The sequence below is a fragment of the Giraffa tippelskirchi genome, chromosome 10 (assembly GCF_054371585.1).
Source record: "Giraffa tippelskirchi isolate mGirTip1 chromosome 10, T2T-mGirTip1v1.2.pri, whole genome shotgun sequence".
NCBI classification, from domain to species: domain Eukaryota; kingdom Metazoa; phylum Chordata; class Mammalia; order Artiodactyla; family Giraffidae; genus Giraffa; species Giraffa tippelskirchi.
In genome coordinates, this window is record NC_137284.1 from 92,774,734 (window position 1) to 92,793,433 (window position 18,700).

At 43.3% G+C, this 18,700-nt stretch overlaps 1 protein-coding gene across 15 annotated transcripts in view; it reads right to left on the reverse strand.

Annotated features, from left to right (window-relative positions):
* Positions 1-14,037: 14,037 nt before the first annotated feature.
* Positions 14,038-18,700, reverse strand: part of ATXN7L1 (ataxin 7 like 1) — a 255,418-nt gene continuing 250,755 nt past the window's right edge. For 11 of the 15 annotated variants that reach the window (XM_081535892.1, XM_081535890.1, XM_081535901.1 and 8 more), the window contains 2 exons: positions 15,911-15,985; positions 14,038-14,286 (listed from right to left, as the gene is read on the reverse strand). In XM_081535892.1, the coding sequence (XP_081392018.1) occupies positions 14,245-14,286; positions 15,911-15,985 (117 nt within the window). In that variant the 3' untranslated portion in view covers positions 14,038-14,244. The remainder of the gene's footprint in view (positions 14,287-15,910; positions 15,986-18,700) is intronic. The other 4 variants (XM_081535893.1, XM_081535891.1, XM_081535895.1 and 1 more) reach the window with 1 other exon arrangement.

Genomic DNA, 18,700 nt, shown 5'->3' on the forward strand with positions numbered 1-18,700 from the left:
AGAACTTCATTTACTTACTCTTCAGAAGTTATTCAGTCCCTGAATAAACAGTCATGCTCTTTGACCCTCGACACTAGAACTTCAAATGACACTTGACCTCCTGATGTCTTCCCAAGTCACTGATTATTTTCTGTTCCAACAATTTTGGGTGCTTTTGTGTGCTCAGGGCTCGCTCCCATACTTCAGGCTGCTGCTAAGTCGCTTCAGTCGTGTCCGACTCTGTGCGACCCCATAGACGGCAGCCCACCAGGCTCTGCCATCCGTGGGATTCTCCAGCCAAGAATACTGGAGTGGGTTGCCATTTCCTTCTCCAGTGCATGAAAGGGAAAAGTGAAAGTGAAGTCACTCAGTCATGTCCGACTCTTAGCGACCCCATGGACTGTAGCCTACCAGGCTCCTCCATCCATGGGATTTTCCAGGCAAGAGTACTGGAGTGGGGTGCCATTGCCTTCTCCGCATACTTCAGGCAGCTCTGCCCCAAATCTTCAATTCCCCTGGAACTCATGCTAAAGAGAAGTGTCCAGACGCCACCTAGTGGGGTCAGCTCTTCTCTGTCGATGTCATCTCTTAAGCCAATTTGGGCTTCTTGAATCATCATCCTCATACTTCTTCAACTATTTGTCCTCCATCTCATTATTATTAAACCCTTTTAGTGGTTTGTGGCAGTAATGCCAGTGGCAGGCATCAAGGCAGTGGTTTTCAACCAGGATTGCACATTTGAACCACCTTTGAAGCTACTGATGGTCCTTTAAAAAGTACTGAGGCTTGGGCTCCATTCCTCGTCCAGGAGACTGAATCTTTTGGGATAGGGCCTGAATATTGGTGGTTTTGTTGTTGCTGATTTGAATAGCTTTATTGAGGTACAATTAACATGATAAACTGCACATATTTAAGGTATACTCCTGGATAAGTTTTGATGTATGTATGTATCATGAAATCACCATCAAGATAAGGAACATAGCTGTCAACCCCCAAAGTTACCCTGCGTCCCTTTCTAGTTCGTTCCTCTCACCCCTCCTTAATCCTGCCCCCACCCCCTATTGCCAGGCATCACTGACCTGCTATCTGTAACTGTAGGTTACATTTTCTAGAATTTTACATAAATAGAATCATACAGTATATATTCTTTTTTTTTTTTTTGGTCTATTATTTGGTCTTTTTTTTTTTTGGTCTATTTTTTTTTTTGGTCTTTAATTCAAAATTATTTTGGGGGATTCACCCATGTTGTTGCATGTATAAATATTTCATTCCTCTTAATTGCTGAGTAAGATTCCATAGGATGCATATGTTACAATTTGTTTATCTGTTCACCTACGGATGGACATTTGGGTTCCTTTCAGTTTGGAGTTATTACAAATAAAGCTGCAATGGCTATTCATGGACAGATCTTTGTGTGAACAGAGGATTTCATTTTTCTTGAGTAAATAGCTAAGAGTGGGATGACTGGTTCATATGGTAGGTGTATGTTTAACTTTTTAAGAAACTGCCAATCTGTTTACTCAAAGTGGCTATGCCATTTTATATTCCTTAATTGCTTGTTATTAAAGGCTCCTCTTATTATTAAAGATCCTAGTGGACAGTTAGGACTGAGATCCCACATTACAGCAGCTGGTGAGAATTGAGCTAAAGGTCTGGAAAATGTTGATCAGGAGTCCTGAGAGCCGCGACGCTCCCAACTCATGCTTGGTAGAGTCCCACAGCCCCTACCAACCCAGAACACTAGAAACTCCTGGAGAGTCATTAAAAAATACAGCGTCTTCTCCCTCACCCCCCAGAGACTGATATAATTGCTTTGGGGGCCAGAGCACAAGGGTGGAGGGCTACCTCAGGCATCATAACTTTTTAATAGTTTCCCAAGTGTTTCTAGAGCACACAATGACCAACTAACTGTCCTGGTTTGCTCAGGACTATGTGTGTGGGGAGGTCCATGACCATGAAGCTTTCAACCATAAAACCAGGAATGTTCCAGGTCAACTTACTATGGGGTCACTCCATTTACGGACCACTAACATAAAGAGCTTGGGCTTTGGTGTCACGGATGGACTTGTCAACCTGCCTGTAAACTTGGACTTAGAGCTCAGTGTTAGTGTGTCCGTTTGGGGGAGGGTATATATAAAAGGGATAATGGGGGGACGTGAGTGGCCAGGGCAGAATGTGGGTTAACTCCTTCCCTCCTTTTTCAGTATCATCCAGGGACAAGTTATAGATGTCTCATCTAGGAGTTTTGGTTGCTGTTTAAAGAAAAGGGAGAAAACATATGAAACCCATGTTCTGAGCATGTGTGTGGTGAGGCAGTGACCTGCAGGGGCCTCTGGAGCCAGACTGCCTCACTTTAAAACTCAGTTTTGGTCTTGGGCCAAACACCTAAATTATCTGCCTCAGTTTCCCCAAGGACAGGATGGAGACAGTATATCTACCTTACAGAAGATGTCTTCAGGACTGAGTTAATATATGTAAAGCTCTTATAAAAATGGTGCCGGGCATGTAGGAAGAGCTACATGAGTGTTTTCTATTATTATCTTAATAGCTTTGTTAAATTGAGAAGGCCGAAATCAGGACTAAATATAGTCTACAACCTATGTCCACAGGAGTTCCTACTTCATTTCCTATTAGAAGTGGGTTTTTTTTTTTGGTTAACCTTTCAGATTCTGTGTTGCAGCTTTAAAAGAGCTATAGATTCTTGGTTCTGTGTGTCAATGTAGGAGGAACTAAAGGTGTATCTACTATGCATTTAACATTTTTTATGCAAATATTAAGGGACACATAATTTAGAACCTGATAATTTCATTTTCACCAAGTTGCTTTATTGGTGAGCGGCATTTTTAAAGTGTTTTTTTAAAAAAACCCACCAGAACATGGTCTAGTAGTGACATCAGATTAATCTTTGCATAAGGTGGGACAAACACAGGTGCCTGTTTTAGCTTTACAACTGTGATTTAACAGGTAAACAGGGTTCTGTGGAACTCAGGTCTCAAACTTACAGTGTTTGCGAAATGGTAACACTCAATTATCTGTGATAGTGCCTCAATTATCTACTCAGGAGCTTTTCTCATTCTTCAATGACATAAAAAGAGCAAAAATGCTAAAAACATCTTGAAACAGTAATTTAAATTCATTTTACAAAACATGAAAATGTAGACAATATCAACAGCGTGGCCACAGTATGAAGGGTCCCAGCGGCAGACTGGGATAACTGGTGCTTTGGTATACCATGTACAGTACTTCATCAAAAAATTTTTTAAACTCTAAAATAGTTAAGATTCACAAGAAGTTGCAAAGTAATACAAAGAGTTCCAGTGTATCCTCCTTCAGCTCCTCCCAATGATAATGTCTTATATAACCGTAGAACATTGTCTTTGTTAAACAAGGACATCAGCATTGATACAATACTGTTCACTCAGGTATAGACCTCTTTCAGATCTCACCAGTTTTTAACACAAATTCTTCTTTTTTCTGTTCCGTTTCATTTGGGAGGCTACTTCTGCATTTCCGAATGTCACATTATACCCTAAGCCTAAATTTAGCCCCCAACACACCAGTTAGCTCTTTTTAAGCTTTCATTAGGTCCATCAAATTGAGGCCCAGAACAGAACTTAGGAACAACATTCTTTGAGCTTCTAAATTATTTGTATGAGGGATAACCTCAGAGGATCTGTTTACACAGCTTACTTGGGGAGTTAAGGACCCTTTACCAAGAGGCTTCCTCATTTACTAACTGTGTGATCTTGCTCAAATTACTTGACCTCTCTAAACTTGGTTTTCTCATCTGTGAAATGGGGGTAATAATCTTACCAACCTCATAGAATTATTGCAAGGATTAAATGAGAAAAGATGTGGAACACATAATCAGTTCACCCCTCTTCCCCCCCCCCCCCACACCATTACCACCACTACCACTGTCAGGGGAATTCCTGTCCTTTTAGCTGTTTTCTTGATGTCAGAGCAGTGCAGGTATGGCTTAGAGCTAGAAGTCTGCTCAGGGTACAGGCCAGAAGTCTTTACTCTCCTGGCAGTTGGCAGATGGCAGGGTGGCAGGAAGTGGTCTCTCATGGCTGGGATAGCAGCCAGGCAGCATATAATCCTGTCTTCCCCAGTTGGAACTGAGGACACATTTCTCAAAATAACACCCCTGCACTGACATCAGACTTCAGGTGCTCTGTGGAATCTATGGGCTTTTGTGGGCTGTCCTGCAACCTAATCACCCTTGATTTTATATTTAAGTGGAGGAAAATATTAGGTTCCAAATGAAACACTTGGAGCACAGCCCACAGAGTGGGGATTGCTTATAGAAGAAACACAATTGCTTGGATATTATTTTGGAAACTAAGGTATCCACTTTGCCTCAGTGCCCTTTTCAAGCAGGAATAAGTTTAAAACAAAACTGAAAAATGGTAAGAAATTGTTGATTTGAATGTTGGTTATTTCCAACTGATAGTAAATTCTCCTTGTTGGCCTGACTAACGGATTAGATTATTTCTTGTAGTTTAATGTGAACTGATAATAGTATTGCTGGTCATGAGTATGTCTTCTGCATTGGCCAAAGTCACTGTACACTGGAGCTGGTTTGCCCAGGCTCACGGGGGCTCATACGCACTCCTCTTCTCCTTCTGCATTCAGAGAGGTCATGCTGGTAGCTTGAATTCACTCACAGTGGGTGTGTTAACACCACAGAAATCAGCAAATGCTTCCCCTGCCACCCCTTAAGCTGGATGTTCAACATTTACCATCAGCACGCCACTCCATCATTTAACTCAGCAAACATCTATTGTATGCCAACAATACGCCTGCTACTGTTATAGGATCCAAACAACACTGAACAACACAGTCCTTTAAGAGGATCCTACAGATAAATTTGAAGTCCAGGGAAACATGAGATATAGATGTTTTTTGAATGAAAGAAACAAGCATGTCAATGTAACCCACATGGTAATCCACGCCAAACTCTACCAGCACAAGATCGCCTTTGGGAAAGTCCCTCTATGAAGGAGAATTGTTTTTTTAAAATGCCATCCCAGGCATTCCATTTTCAGCCATCTCTAGGACAGTGTATTCCACAACTATTCACTGCCATCAACTATATTTGATTACTTTGACCGCTTTGCTCTGGTCCTAATTCCAGTGTTTATAAGCTGCCAAGCCCAGAGCCAAACACTGTACTCTGGAAACACAATAGTGAGATCATCTAATGGCTCCCATATATTTCATCATTGTGTAGGCGTCCTGACAATATACTTACCTAAAATTTAAAAATATCAAAGCAACACATACACACACAATTTTGTATCAAACTAAAATTCTACAATTTGTGATGAGAAGAGACAATCTTCTGCCTCATTTCATCCCCTATCCCACCCCAAGACAACTTTCTCTGTTGGACCGGTCTCTGTGGATCCTGAATCTTGGCTTCCAATTGAGTTTTTCCAGATAATAACCCTTTAGTCTCCTGCTAGGGCTGAGAGAAAATAGCCACTTGGCTGCATGTGGGAGGTGAAGGGGGCTCGAGGGGTCTGACAACCTCATGTGAGATTTCAAGCCCCTCTTCCCTATTTTCAACCCACTGTGCACCCCTCCTCTGAGGTGCCTACTGCCTCTGGAGGATCTGGGGAGAAAATGGGCTTCTTATTAGTATTCTCCTCAAACCACCTGCTAACTTTCTTCTTTCTGCAAAGACAATTATCGCTCCAAGTTTGCCCTTTACCTTTTCTGTTTGTGTGTAAACTTTTACATTTAAAAGTGCATGGTAAAATGAGCAAATCTTAAGTACACAACCTGATAAATATTTCACCCACGATTATATTCAGGTCAAGATACAGAACATTTCTAGCATCAGAATCTTCCCCTGTGCCCCCAAAGGTAACATCTATTCTATAAATCTGTTTGTATTCATGGCTTTAATTCACCAAGGTTACTTAGAATGCCAATTCATTAATTAAAATGTTGAACAATGCTGGGCTCAGCATGGACCTGGCAGGAACATCCTCCAAGTGCTGGAAGGTGAGCACTGCAGGAGGTACCCTCGCTAGTGTGCCCTCCAGCCTCCAGTCAGGCGCAGTGCTATGCATCTAGTCCGGATCCAAACCTTCTCAGTTTATTGGGCTGGACAGAAAAAAACTTGTAAAAATTGCAAACAGAAACAAAAACATGCATCTTATTCTTTCCAAAGGAAAAGCTCCAGAATCATGTTTTCCTCTCCATTTTCTTCACTTCTATGAGGCTCTGCCTTTACCCTATTCCAACAATGTGCCAGAAATGTTACCCTCTCCCTGCGTCCCCCTACACTGTATCTGGTTTATTCAGGAACACTGGAGAGATTTGGGGTCGGGGGTAGAGGAAGGGGTTAGTGATAAGACCCGCTAGGAAATCAAACAGACAGGTGAAGTGGGCGGAGAGAAAACGAAAACCCTAACACAGAGCCCATGAGCTCCTACTTTCACAGCAGCTTCCCAGTAAGCAGCCAGCCCAGGTACCTGAAGATGCAAACGCTTTTGTGAGGCTGCTGCTGCTTTGATTAAAAATTTACTGAAGTGTTCAAAGGCAAAAGGCGCTACCCAGAAAAGTTACAGAATTTTTTAAAATTGAGAGACCTCTTCCAGTGTTAGTGACCTTAGATCAGATTTGTGATTTCAACTGTCACAATGAATGCAGCACCTCTGAACTATTGGCTTCCAGCATGATTCTCAATGATTCAGACTTGTCTGGGACTGACTGGGTGTTAGAGGCGTTCAGCTTCTTTACACCTTCCTCATTTACTTTTCGAGTTGGACAGCTTATGCAGATGTAATGAAGAGAAAATAAACTTATTGAAATACATTTCTTGGAACTTCACTCAGCGACATGGATACCTTAAACCTGATGTTCTGGAATAGCCCCAGATCAGGAAGCAAGAGACAATCCACTAGGCAAGTAGTTATTGACTAATGGGAAAAAATAAAACAGGAGAAAAAATAGGGTAGTATTGTAAAATTCCAGAGACCTGAGTAAACCAACTAGGAGATACACAGAACTGTAAAATACCTTTATGGAAATATCTACAATGGCTTAGGAAGAAACATCTGTAGGTGTTTATTTCCACAGGAGGCAAGGAACTACAATGGAAAGAGAACCAGACTGAAGGGAGGACAGGCTTGCCCATCAGCCCAGCTGTGTGCTCTTGATACCTCATTTGACCTGTGTCTCAGTTTCCTCCCTTGCATTAGAGGGTCTTCAAGATTACTTCCAGGACTTCCCTGGTGGTCCAGTGGTTGAGACTCTGCCTTGCAAGGCAGGGACACGAGTTCCATTCCTGGTTGGGAACTAAGATCCCACATCCACAGAGCAACTAAGCCCAAGCACCGGAACTACTGCAGCCTGCAGGACACAACTACTGAGCCTGCACACTGTAGAGCGCACACTTCAGGGAAAGATCCTACATGATGCAAGACCCAAAGCAGTCAAATACATAAATTTTAAAAAGATTACTTCCTGTTTTCACATTGATTCTCCAAGCTTATGACTAATTTTGAGAGAGCCTTCTCAGAGTTCCAGGATGTCTAGGCTCCTTTCAGAATGAAGTTAGAAGTCAACCAGGCCAGATCAGTGATGGGTAGCCAGTCACAGACGAAGCTCAGAACCAAGGGATAAATGATGTCTTTGGTGCTAGAAGCACTACACTGACATTTCATGTCTATGGATAATTCAGTTATACCTTTATGTGCAAAGTCAATGGGATTCCTTTTTTTTTTTTCTCTTCCGTACAATAGTAAAAATATTCACACTTTAGCCTGAGGCAAAACAAGAAATGCACCATGGTTCGCCTGAGAGTGTTGACTCCAAAGGGCCTTGCTCTGCCCTTGGTGTGCTCAAACAACTCTCTAAGACTGTCATCTCCATGTGAGGGCTGTGCTTTGATCAGGAATCATAAATATGCTGTCAATACTGCGTGGCAATTCACTTTCATTAGTAACTATTTCATTCTCTCTCTACTCTTCTCAAACTTCTTTTGAGATCTCAGGCACACCTGGCTTGCCCATGGTCACTGAGAAAGTGGAAGCTATCAGATGGGGATTCTCTCATCTTGCCAGCAGTGAATCTAGCTGACTTCTTCCCCTTTTCCCTGGAGGAAGTGTCCCCCTGACTACTGTTAAATTAATTAAACAAAGAGGCCATTAGACTGAGATGCTCTAATGCCCTTGGGACCTATGTAAGCAAACCAGAACCTAAGTCTGTAAATGTCTCAAGGTTACAAAATCAAAACGCTAGGGACAATCAATCACAAACAGCCAACAAGGCTTTAAGCTATAGCCAATCAATACTTTCCTTCCACCCTTTCTTTATAAAAATCTCTCCCTAGCTCCTGTTGGTGGAGCTCCTAACCACTTCTGGTTTGGTGCTGCCTGACTTGAATCCCATTTTTGCACAGATAAGCTCTTAAAATTTTTAATATGCCTTGGCTGATCTTTGTGCACCACAAAAGCCAATACCTCCACCCATGTTCAAATTCACTTTCCTCTTGCCTTTTCAAAAACTTCCTTTTAAAAAAAAAAGTTGGGACTTCCCTGGCAGTTCAGTGGTTAAGACTTCACCTTCCAATGCAGGGGGTGTGGATTTGACCCCCATTTGGGGAGCTGGAATCCCACATGCCTTGTGGCCAAAATACAAAAACTTGAAACAGAAGCAGTATTGAAACAAATTCCATGACTTTGGAAAATGCTCCACATCAAAAAAATCTTAAAAAAAAAATCACCCCCTTTTTTTGCTTCTTCAACCTCTCCCTTCTATTGTCCCAGCATCAGCAGCATATGAATCACAATCTGGACCCTTCTCCCTTGAAAAACACAAGAAACAAAATCTAAACACTCCCTTGTGCCTTCTAACCTTCTTAAGACTTGTCTACACAACTCAATGTCCTTCAATCTCCTGCCATTTCCACTTCATCACACCTGCTTTGCTATGGTCACTCTGTGTCCAAGTTGTAACCCTTAGAACCTGTTGAGTATGAATTATTTGAAAAAATGATGTAACTATGTTAGGTATCTTGAGAGGATATCATCCAGGATTCAGGGTGAGCCTTAAGTCCATGGACAGATGTCCTTATAAGAGAAAGGCCATAGGAGACTTGAAACCCAGGAGAATCAGGGCAGAAAGCCACGTGAAGGAGGCAGAGATGGCAGTGATGAGTCTATAAGCCAAAGAATGCCAAGGATTGTAAGCCATCACTGGAAACCAGAAGAGGCAGGGAAGGAATCTCCCCCACAGCCTTTGAGGGAGTGCAACCCTGCTTGATTCTTAAATTCTGGTCATCAGAACTCTGAGAGAAAGAATTCATGTTCTTTTAGGTCACCAAGTTGTAGCAATTTGTTACAACTAGGAGATTAATAGTCACCAATGACCTCCATGTTGTAGTACTTCAGACTCAATACCATCTCTCTCTTCCACTTTGCAACAGTCAACTCGGCTGACTCTTCCTTGCATGAAGCATCCTATAGCCCTAGCTTCCAGGGAACTACCTGTTGGGTTCTCTCTCTTCTCTTTGTGAGTGCTTCCTCTTTGGGTTGTGAGCTTTTCTGTTCCCACCTAACCTCTAAATGCCTGCTCTTCTTCCCCTACATTCTCTCAAGTAATCACACATATACCTGTGGCTCTAAATATCATCTATATAACAAAGATTCCCAAATTGATGCCTCCAACTTACCCCTGCTGAGAGCTCCCATCATGTGTTTCTCATGCCTTCTTGACGTAACAGCTTAGCGGTTCCACGGTAATATCATACATGAGCAAACATAAACATGCAAAACATAATTCTTTATTTCCATGAAATGTTTCTTTCCCCAAACCCTGTTCTTCCTCTGGTTTTCTACTTCTGAAGAAATGGCATCTCTACCCAATACAATTGCTCTATCAGAAAGATAGAGTCATTCTTTTCCTTATTCTCACATCCAATTCCTAAGCATATCTCATCAATTTAACATGTAAAATGGATCTTGAATCCCTTCACTTTTTTTAGTATATACTGTCACCATTCTGGAACCACACGAACACAATGTCTTACTAGGTCTCTTGCAACAACTTCTGATGGATTCTCTACACAGCAGTTAGAGATCCTTCAACAGATCAGATCACATCATGCCCTTATGTAAAACCCTTCAAAGGTTCCCACTGAACTGAGCACATAAATCCCAACTACGAAGCCTTTTGTGACCTTGCCACACCTTCTGGCCATCCTTTCCTTGCTCTGCCCATCCCTTTCCCTGTTCTGTCCACAGTGTTCTGTCCCTGTTCTGTCTTCCCTAGGCTCCAAGAATCTACCAGACTTTTCCCACTGTGGCTCAGCTCTGCCTGGGATTATTATCTCCCTGACACCGCCTTCAGCTCACTTTCTCAGAGGGACTCCTTGATTGCAAACCACCCCCTCAATCCATTTTACATTGGTTTCTCCTGTTATTCTTTATCATAGAACTCAAATCTTTCTACCATTTGCCACAATCTGCAATTATGCATTCCATTGTGTATTTATGTACCGTCTCCCCTACCTGGGTGCCTTCAGAAAGCATCTGGGACTGTATCTGTTTCTCATCACTGAGCAGAGTGCCTAGCTCAGAGGCAGCCACAGATGGGATACATAAATAAATATCTGTTGAATATTTATGGATACATCCATAAATATCTGTTGGATGAACTCTCTCTTCTACACCTTAAACGTGGGTTCTAGCAGGAAGGCTCGTCTGGTGAGGACATATACACCCAGAAGAATAAAAAACAATAAGCTAAATCTACATTTTATGAAAACCCAAAGACGACGATTTACAAACATATAAATTATTTTATTTACAAAGCCATGTTACAAAAAAAAAAAAAAGCAAAAAAAAAAAAAAATACAATCGCTCACTGGAGAATGTCTCCAGGCCTGGTGCTGAACCACGGCAGTATCAATAGATACATGTTTGTTCTTTCCTTTTTAAAACTGTAAGCCATAGAATTTACTATTTACACCTACTTTAGACATTTATTCTGCTTACAATATCACAGGCATGGAATGAATTCTATCTGATAGTGCTAATACATAAAGGTGCGGGACAAAGAAGGAAAATACTTAGTGTTACAAAATATGGATCGTAGAAAAGAAACCCACTCCACAAGTGTGGCATTTGTTTAGAATGTTTGGACATGCTTCTTCAAAATTTCTGGAAAAGGTTCTAAAATTGGTAGTAGGAAAGGACAAATGAGCAGGTGCAAATTCTCCTCTGTGCAACAACAGTTATTGAATATACCCCATGACTGACCAGCTACATAAAACCCACAGAGTTTTGTTAAAGTGCCATGGGCTGACAGCATAACAAAATAGAAGGTGTAAATAGAAAATTTTTTTCCTTTTTTAAAACAAGAGTTCACTGAGAATCAGCAATAATAGAATATGCTGTATAAACTATTCTCTACAAAGGTTGATCAGCATTATTTACAATTGGTACACTGATACAAAAGAAGGCATACAAGTTATCCAGGTCGCTTTTTTTTTATGGCTGACAGGTCTATGCATTGCGTTACGCTTTAACAACCAGAGCTTTCGAGCCTCTATGGCTGGCGACAAGTCACAAGATCTTCAGGCAGATGGGGATGTGTGCAGTCAAGGGGCTAGGAGAGAGGGCTGAGTGGGGTGTGCAGAACAGAAGTACCCAAAGGATATTCCCCCAATAATGCTTTATAGGCTGGTCCAGTTGAACTCCATCCAAACAAACTGAAAGAAAACCTTTTATTTGCATTCCATTTTTCAAGCTGTGAGTTTTGAATACATCATTATAAAGTAAACCTGTAGCTGACTGTGAAGGAAGAAACACCGTGGGTTTTCCCTTTTTGCTCAGTTTCCAGAAATGTCCTCACCTTGGTCAGAGCCAGTCTTTCACCAAGTAAGCAGCATTCAGTGGGGAGCCTCTTTATTCCAGCTTGCAATTCAAGATGTAGAGAGCTAAAATGTTTAAAATCCATTGAATTGCTCCTTTAGTCCCTGTCGAGACATTATTTCTCAGAAGCAGCCACTTAATCTCTCAACCTTTGTTTTCCCTCTTTGAGTGTAAGAGTTTGTAAATCAGAGGGTTATTTTGTTGCTGAGATTTTTTTTGTTTTCACTCCTGCAAGTATTACAACTCAAAATAAATTATTAAAAAAAAAAAAAAAGACTTCTAAAACTGAACGAGACAAAAATTGTGCAAAAATAACAAAGATATGTACATACTTTTCAGTTTGAAGAAATGTACAATAAAAACATAATTCAAAGAACATTTTAAAAATATAAACATTGCTTCAACTTTCCTAAGTTTCATATTGTTTCTGAAACTATTCTGGTCAGTTAGCTCTGTAATATAGTAAAACATAAATTATTACAAAATTAACACTATAAAAATTTACTTTAAGAATATCTTCTAAACTTTTTTCAAAGGGTCTAACCTTGTTTATAATTTCTTAAACATTTATAAGTCTTAAAATCTGCCTTAACCTTTTTTTTTTAAAAAAGAAAAAGTAACAATCTTCCCTTCAATTTGCAGTCTCTTTTTCCCAAGATGGAAATAAACCAGCATATAAGTGCACTTTTAACACTGTAGAAATAAAAATGAATTCATCTGAACTAATGTCCTAGTACCTAATATCAACTCCTGATTTTTAAAAAAATCATTTTATATTAAAAACTTTAGTAATCCTATTAAGAAACACTGTCAGTGCAATTCCATTGATGCAAATCACTCCGTTTGCCTCCCGTCTTTGCAAAATCCAATCATATGGTGAAATTTAACAGTAGTCTGATCTTTGGGTTTGGAGGGAATGGGAAAGAAAAGGAAAACTTTAGGGTAGGGATGAGGGTTTACATCCAGCGGCAAAACTGGCATTCATATCTGACTTATGGATGAAGCAAAAACTCCTAGTATCTCTTCCATTATACTGTACACAAAGTTACATGATTCATAGCACAGAACACCTATTTTATATGGGGAATTTCTTTCCTGATTACAATTCCCAATTAGAGCTTATGGTATCGTTTCTTTCAGAACTCCAGTGTGAACAGTTTTATAGCTGCAGGCCTCCGGCTTCTCCCTTCTGGCTCTTCTCCATAAGTGGTGGCCTTACCATTCTTTCCTGGGTGGCTGTGTTGGAATGGGGGCCTCTGGCCAAGGGCACAGTGGTGGGTGGGCAATGCTAGTATTTATCCTCAACAGGGGGTTGGCAATTAACCCTCCACAGCAGCTTTCCCTCAAGCCCTTTCTTCTGGCCCTGCTTTTCTCCTCTTGTCAAGCCCCAGAGGGCAGCTTGAGAACTTCCACAGCCCTGGGTACCATTCCTCCTCCTGAGTGGCTTCCTGAGGTCTTGTGCCCCTTTCCCTGGAATTCCTACCCCCCGGTGACTTGCTCGGCTTTGTGCCCTTGTACACGGTGCTCTGGGAAGGATTGTGTAGCATGGAGGCCTACCAAACTCAGATGATCACAGTAACCCAAATCCCACCACCTTTTGAAGATGTCTTTTCCTGCCTCCACACCATTCTTCCTGCAACCTTGTAGGCCTGTTCCTGCCCCCGTCCCTAACCCAGTACATCTGTGAGCTGCAAAGCTGCATAGTGGTACTGAGCGAGCCCCATCATTAAATGCTGTTCTCAACTTTGCATCTGGTTCCTGCTATTCTGCTGCCCTAGAAACCTGATGGGGACACTTGGCCCGCCCTCCAGCTCTCTGTTCCCCAAACACAGGCTGCTCCCCAGCAAAGCCCCTCCCCCATCAACACGCTGTCCAGAGGGGAGGTATGAGAGCCTGTTCCTCTGATGGCCAGTGGGGACCCAGATAGTGGCAGGTAGGAGGGGATGGGAGGGAAGGATGGAAGAGAGCAAGGAAAGGAGCACTGAATGTGCTCAAGTTCAAGAGTTTCAGACGAGGCCAACCAGGAAGAGACATTCTGCAATGTCTGCTCTTATGGCTGGAGCAAAATGATGCAGTAGCAGCATCAGAAGCTAGATGAGTGACTCCAAACTTGGAAGAAGGTATACACATGGCAAATGAAAGAACAGAAACAAAACACTGGTACTTGTTTTCTGTAAATCTCAAATTCACGTTCTTTTGCCTTTTTCTTTTTTCCTCAAAACTAAAAATTGGTCAATTAAAAAAAGAAGAAAGCCAGAGCCACAGGTAGGGCACAGGAAACACTCTCCCCCACTGCCCACTCCCCTCCCTCCTCTGGCTGGGGTGGGGCCCCGTGGCCAGGCATTGGTTTGGAAGTGGCTTCAGAGTCTTGTTATGGAAGAGTCCTTATCCTGCCCGTTCTGTTTGTGTTCTTCTAGGAAAGAAAAGAAAAAAGAAAAAGCTTGTTTCAAAAACATACATTTGGGGTTACCTACAAGAATTCAAAAAGATAGCTTCATTTCCTCATCTATAATAAAAAGGACACCATGCCACTTTCTACATTCAGCAGAAGCCAGCTGTGATGAGCAAATGAGGTGACTGAAGTAAAGGACTCAGTAAACGGAAGGTAGCCACAAAGATCCCAGCTGTGGAGGAAAGCACAGGGACAAATCTTGTAGATTCATGGGGCTCCTCTCCAGAAGGGAGGACTGGGATAGCTGATCTGTCTTCTTTGTTGTTTTGTTTTTCTGTCCATCTTTTCCTAACTAACCCACAGAGACCATGGAGAATTACCCAAGGAAGAAGTATAGTACTGGGTTAAGCATAAAGGTTTTGAATATATAGGTTTGGTTCAAGTTCCTTCACCTTTATCTGCAAAATGACATTTTTTCCCCGCAGTTTGTTAAAAGGTTGAAACGTATGTAATGTATGTGAGGGGCAGAGCACAGCTCCTACAGAGGAAGAGCTCAACAAAAGAGACTGTTGGTGTTATTGTTACATTCAGTTAGGCTGTCTGTTAAATCCCACTGTGGGTTCCCAGCTGATGTGCCTGGAGCTGTTGTTGATTGCACAGGTGCCTGCAAAGGGTCCAAGTGGAGTCTCCAGGCACACCTTGCAACCTGTTCAGGAGGCCTGCTGTCAACAGGCAGATTCCTGGAGCCCCTAGCACAGAGGATGGGCTGCAGGTACTCAGTGCAAACCCCACCACAAGTGACTCAAAATGGTGGAGATGCACTCCCTGATCTGAGAATACAAAATTGTTCCCTATTAACTTTCACCCACACTCCACCCAAGGTTTGTGGGGAAACACCAAAGGCAGAAGTGCAGAAAAACACTGTAATTTTGTATCTATAACACATATGGCACTTCTAAGACAATGTAACAGCCATACACATATTTTTTCCCATCATATACAACCCTCCCTGGCCTCCCTAGGACGTGCACACACTCCACTGGAGAAAATCACATCTACTCTGTTTACATACATCAAGTTTATAAAAAAACTCTTAAATCTACCCTGAACAGTTCCACCATGAAACCACATCCTGAACGATAGCTACAGCTCACCAGAAGCCTCGAGAAAGTGCTGACCCATGTCTGCCAAGAGCAAGGCCCGTTAGTCAACAGCATCTTATTTAACTTTCACAGCGACCTCAGAAGGTAGGTGTCGATTTTGCCATTTAACGGATGAAAAACCTGCGACTCAGAGAAGTAATCTGCCCAATATCATGCAACTGCTAACAGTAAAAGCTAGCATTTGTGTGTGTTACGGCTCAGGCATTTTGTAGAGGCTTTATGTCAATAAATTTAATCCTCACAAAAGCCGCATGAGATAGGGGTCATAATGATCCCATCTTACAGATGAGGAAACTCAAGCACAGAGAAATGAAGTAACTTGCCCAAGGGCACACAACCAATTACCAAAAGGCCTAGTTTCAGACTCCGGGCAGCCATTTTCTTAACCGGAGATGAGATGTGAACCAGGGTCTGACCCAAAAGCCCACGTTCTTTCCACCTTGCTGAAGACTCTTATGAACTTCTGCCCCCCAGTAACTTACCGGTCGGCTGTGTCCTGGGCTGGATATGCTTGAAGGACTGGATTGTGACAAAGCTAGGCTGCTATTTTTCCCAACCTGAAAGACACCAGTGAAGCCTTCCTCAGACACGAGCGTCAGCTTGGGACAGACTCCCGGATACCATGAGTCGCGAGGGGAGAGGAGGCTTCACGGTACCTCGCTGGCTCTCCTCCTGTGGTGTGGAACTCGTGTTTCCACCTTAAACGTCAGAGAAAATGGGTATGTTTCTGGGGGCCTCCACCACGCCCCTCTCATCCCAGAGGGAAAATTGAGGGGAGCTCTCAAGCCGTTCCCGTTTCCCAGACGCGCAGGCTGCAAGTTTTCTGGAAGAGGCCCAGTTTTCCCACCTGTGACTGCAGTTCCTGACCCATCTCGTCTCAGGCCCAGACTCCCTTGGACTGGCTGAGAATGAATGCCTGCGTCTTTTCTAAGTTTTTCCAGCACACTCCACGTCGTTAAGAAATGCGGCATGAGGCACCAGCTTCGCCTGCCCGTGAGAGCTTAAGCCCAGGCCTTCCTAGGACTTGCCCCACCCCCGGGGTGGGCGTGGCCGTCGTGCTCGCGGTGGGCGGCGGCCTCAGGGGAGGAGTTCCGCCCCACTCGTATTTTCATAGACGCCTGCCTTTCCTTCGCCGTCTTGTTTTTTGTTCAATTTAGTATCTCCGTGGCAAATTCTGGGGCCTTACAACTACCAGATACAATTAAATAGATCCTCTATTGGTCCCCGAAGCATATTTTACCTTGAATTTCTCACCCTCATGCCACGTCTCGCGCAGTCTCCTAAGAGATTCCAAAGGCCTAAGTTTTCCCCAAGGACTTAGATTTCCCCAAAGGCCTAACTCGTCCCCAAGGGCTTCCCGAAGGGCTTTCCCCAACATTTGGAAATCACCGGTGGTGACCCTGGACAAAGCCTTTTCTTAATGGCCTGGTGACAAGCACCCAGATATCAGCTGCAAAAGAGAACCAACATTGACTAGCTCCAAGGCAGCCATTACATTCATCCACTCTTTTTGATTTCCCTCCTGATGAGCACTCTATCTGATGGAGGCTTGTCTGCTCCTTTCACCACTGGTTTTGACTAATTCAGCATGCTTACAAAACATTTCATATGGTCCTGCACATCAAAGAATCAACAACAGTGCCACATTTACTCAAGACAGAGGTACTCCATCAATGGAGACAGAGATGAAAAGTCCAGACTCCAGAGGCAAACTGCCTGGGTGTAAATCCCAGCCCTAATTTACTCACTGTGTGACTTTGGGCACGTTACTTAACCTTTCTGTGCCTTGGTTTACTCATCTGTAAAATGGGGGTAATAACAGATGAAGATTAAATTAATATATGAAGGGCTTGGACAAGAGCCCAGGCCATAAGCAACAGTTAGCTGCTAGAACTTCATTGAAAACAGGTGGCACTATAGCCTTGCTGCTCAGTTTGTGGCCAGCACACCAGTGCAGTGGCACTGCCTGGCGTCTGTTAGAAATGCAGACTCTCAGGCTCCACCCCAGACCTGCTGACTCAGAATGTGCACTTTATTATAGAGAATCCCCTGGTGATTCATGTGCACATTCAAGTTTAACAAGCCCTGGATCTGCCCTCCATCCTGAGACCTAGAGGTGGCATGGAGGAGCAGTTATTAGTTTCAGGGTGGGGGTGCCTGGTGGGTGCTGGTCCCTCTCCCCAGCACCCCTGCAACTGCAGATGTGTGCAACTGTCTGGGCCCTGATGAGAGGACCTATGTACCCCTCGCAAACTTGGCCTTGGGTTGCAGCTTGTCTGGTCCTTGAGATCCAAAATGGCTTTTCTCGCATGTTTACTTGTGTTTTATGAATCCCCCTCAAGAGGTTCTCTTCATGAGGTTTTAACAAGTCTCACACAAAGATCATGAAAACCATGAAAACATCTTTTAAACAACTGCCTCTCATGCCTCCGAAGCCCTCACTCCCAGACAGGGATGGGGCCCACTGAATTCTGTCGGCCTGGGGCTGCTGCTACAGTCCATGCACACTGTGCTGCGAGGTCCCTCCCACTGGACTCACAGAGACCCCAGGCAGCCCCTCCCTACCTCTGCTCCTTCCTCTGCACACAAATGACACCCGAGTTGGGTGGGAGGGTTTCCTAAACAGCAATCCCGGCTGGAGAGGAAGGGGAAGACTTGAGGATGAGAACAAGGCTCCAGGGAAAAAACATGTGTTCTTCATGGACCACATCCCATTCCCCCAGCTTCCCTCACGACACGCTCATCTGTGTATAGTGGCCTTGAACACTTCTGTGCCAGGTGGTGTGAGCTGCAGTGTTACTTCAGGAAGTAAAGAGTTATCTTAGGAGTAGGGAGCCTTGTAAAGGGAGAAGCATAGCACCGCCCCCAGGTGGGACCCAGGTCATCATGTAACCTGCTAGGCCCTGGGTTCTTCCTAAGGAGATGGAGATGCCAACAGATCACACTGCTTGGCAACAGAACTCTTCAGTGAAATCATCCAGACTGACAATAGAGTGAGGTGGGGAGCTCAGAATCTCTCTGTGCCATAGTCTGCTCATCTGTAAAGTGGTGAATACAACAGCATCAACTGTGCAGGACTGTTGTGAGGATTCCATGAGGTGATACTCATATAGGACTCAGAACAGCACCTAGCACGTAGTGGGTACTGTAGAAAGTGTTTGTTACACAAATTTCTCTCAGAGCAGGGCATGGAATCACCTAGAGGGAGATCAAGGAGGGGACTCATGCTTGTATTACCTATCTGGACCACCTGTTTGGACCATGTGGCTAAG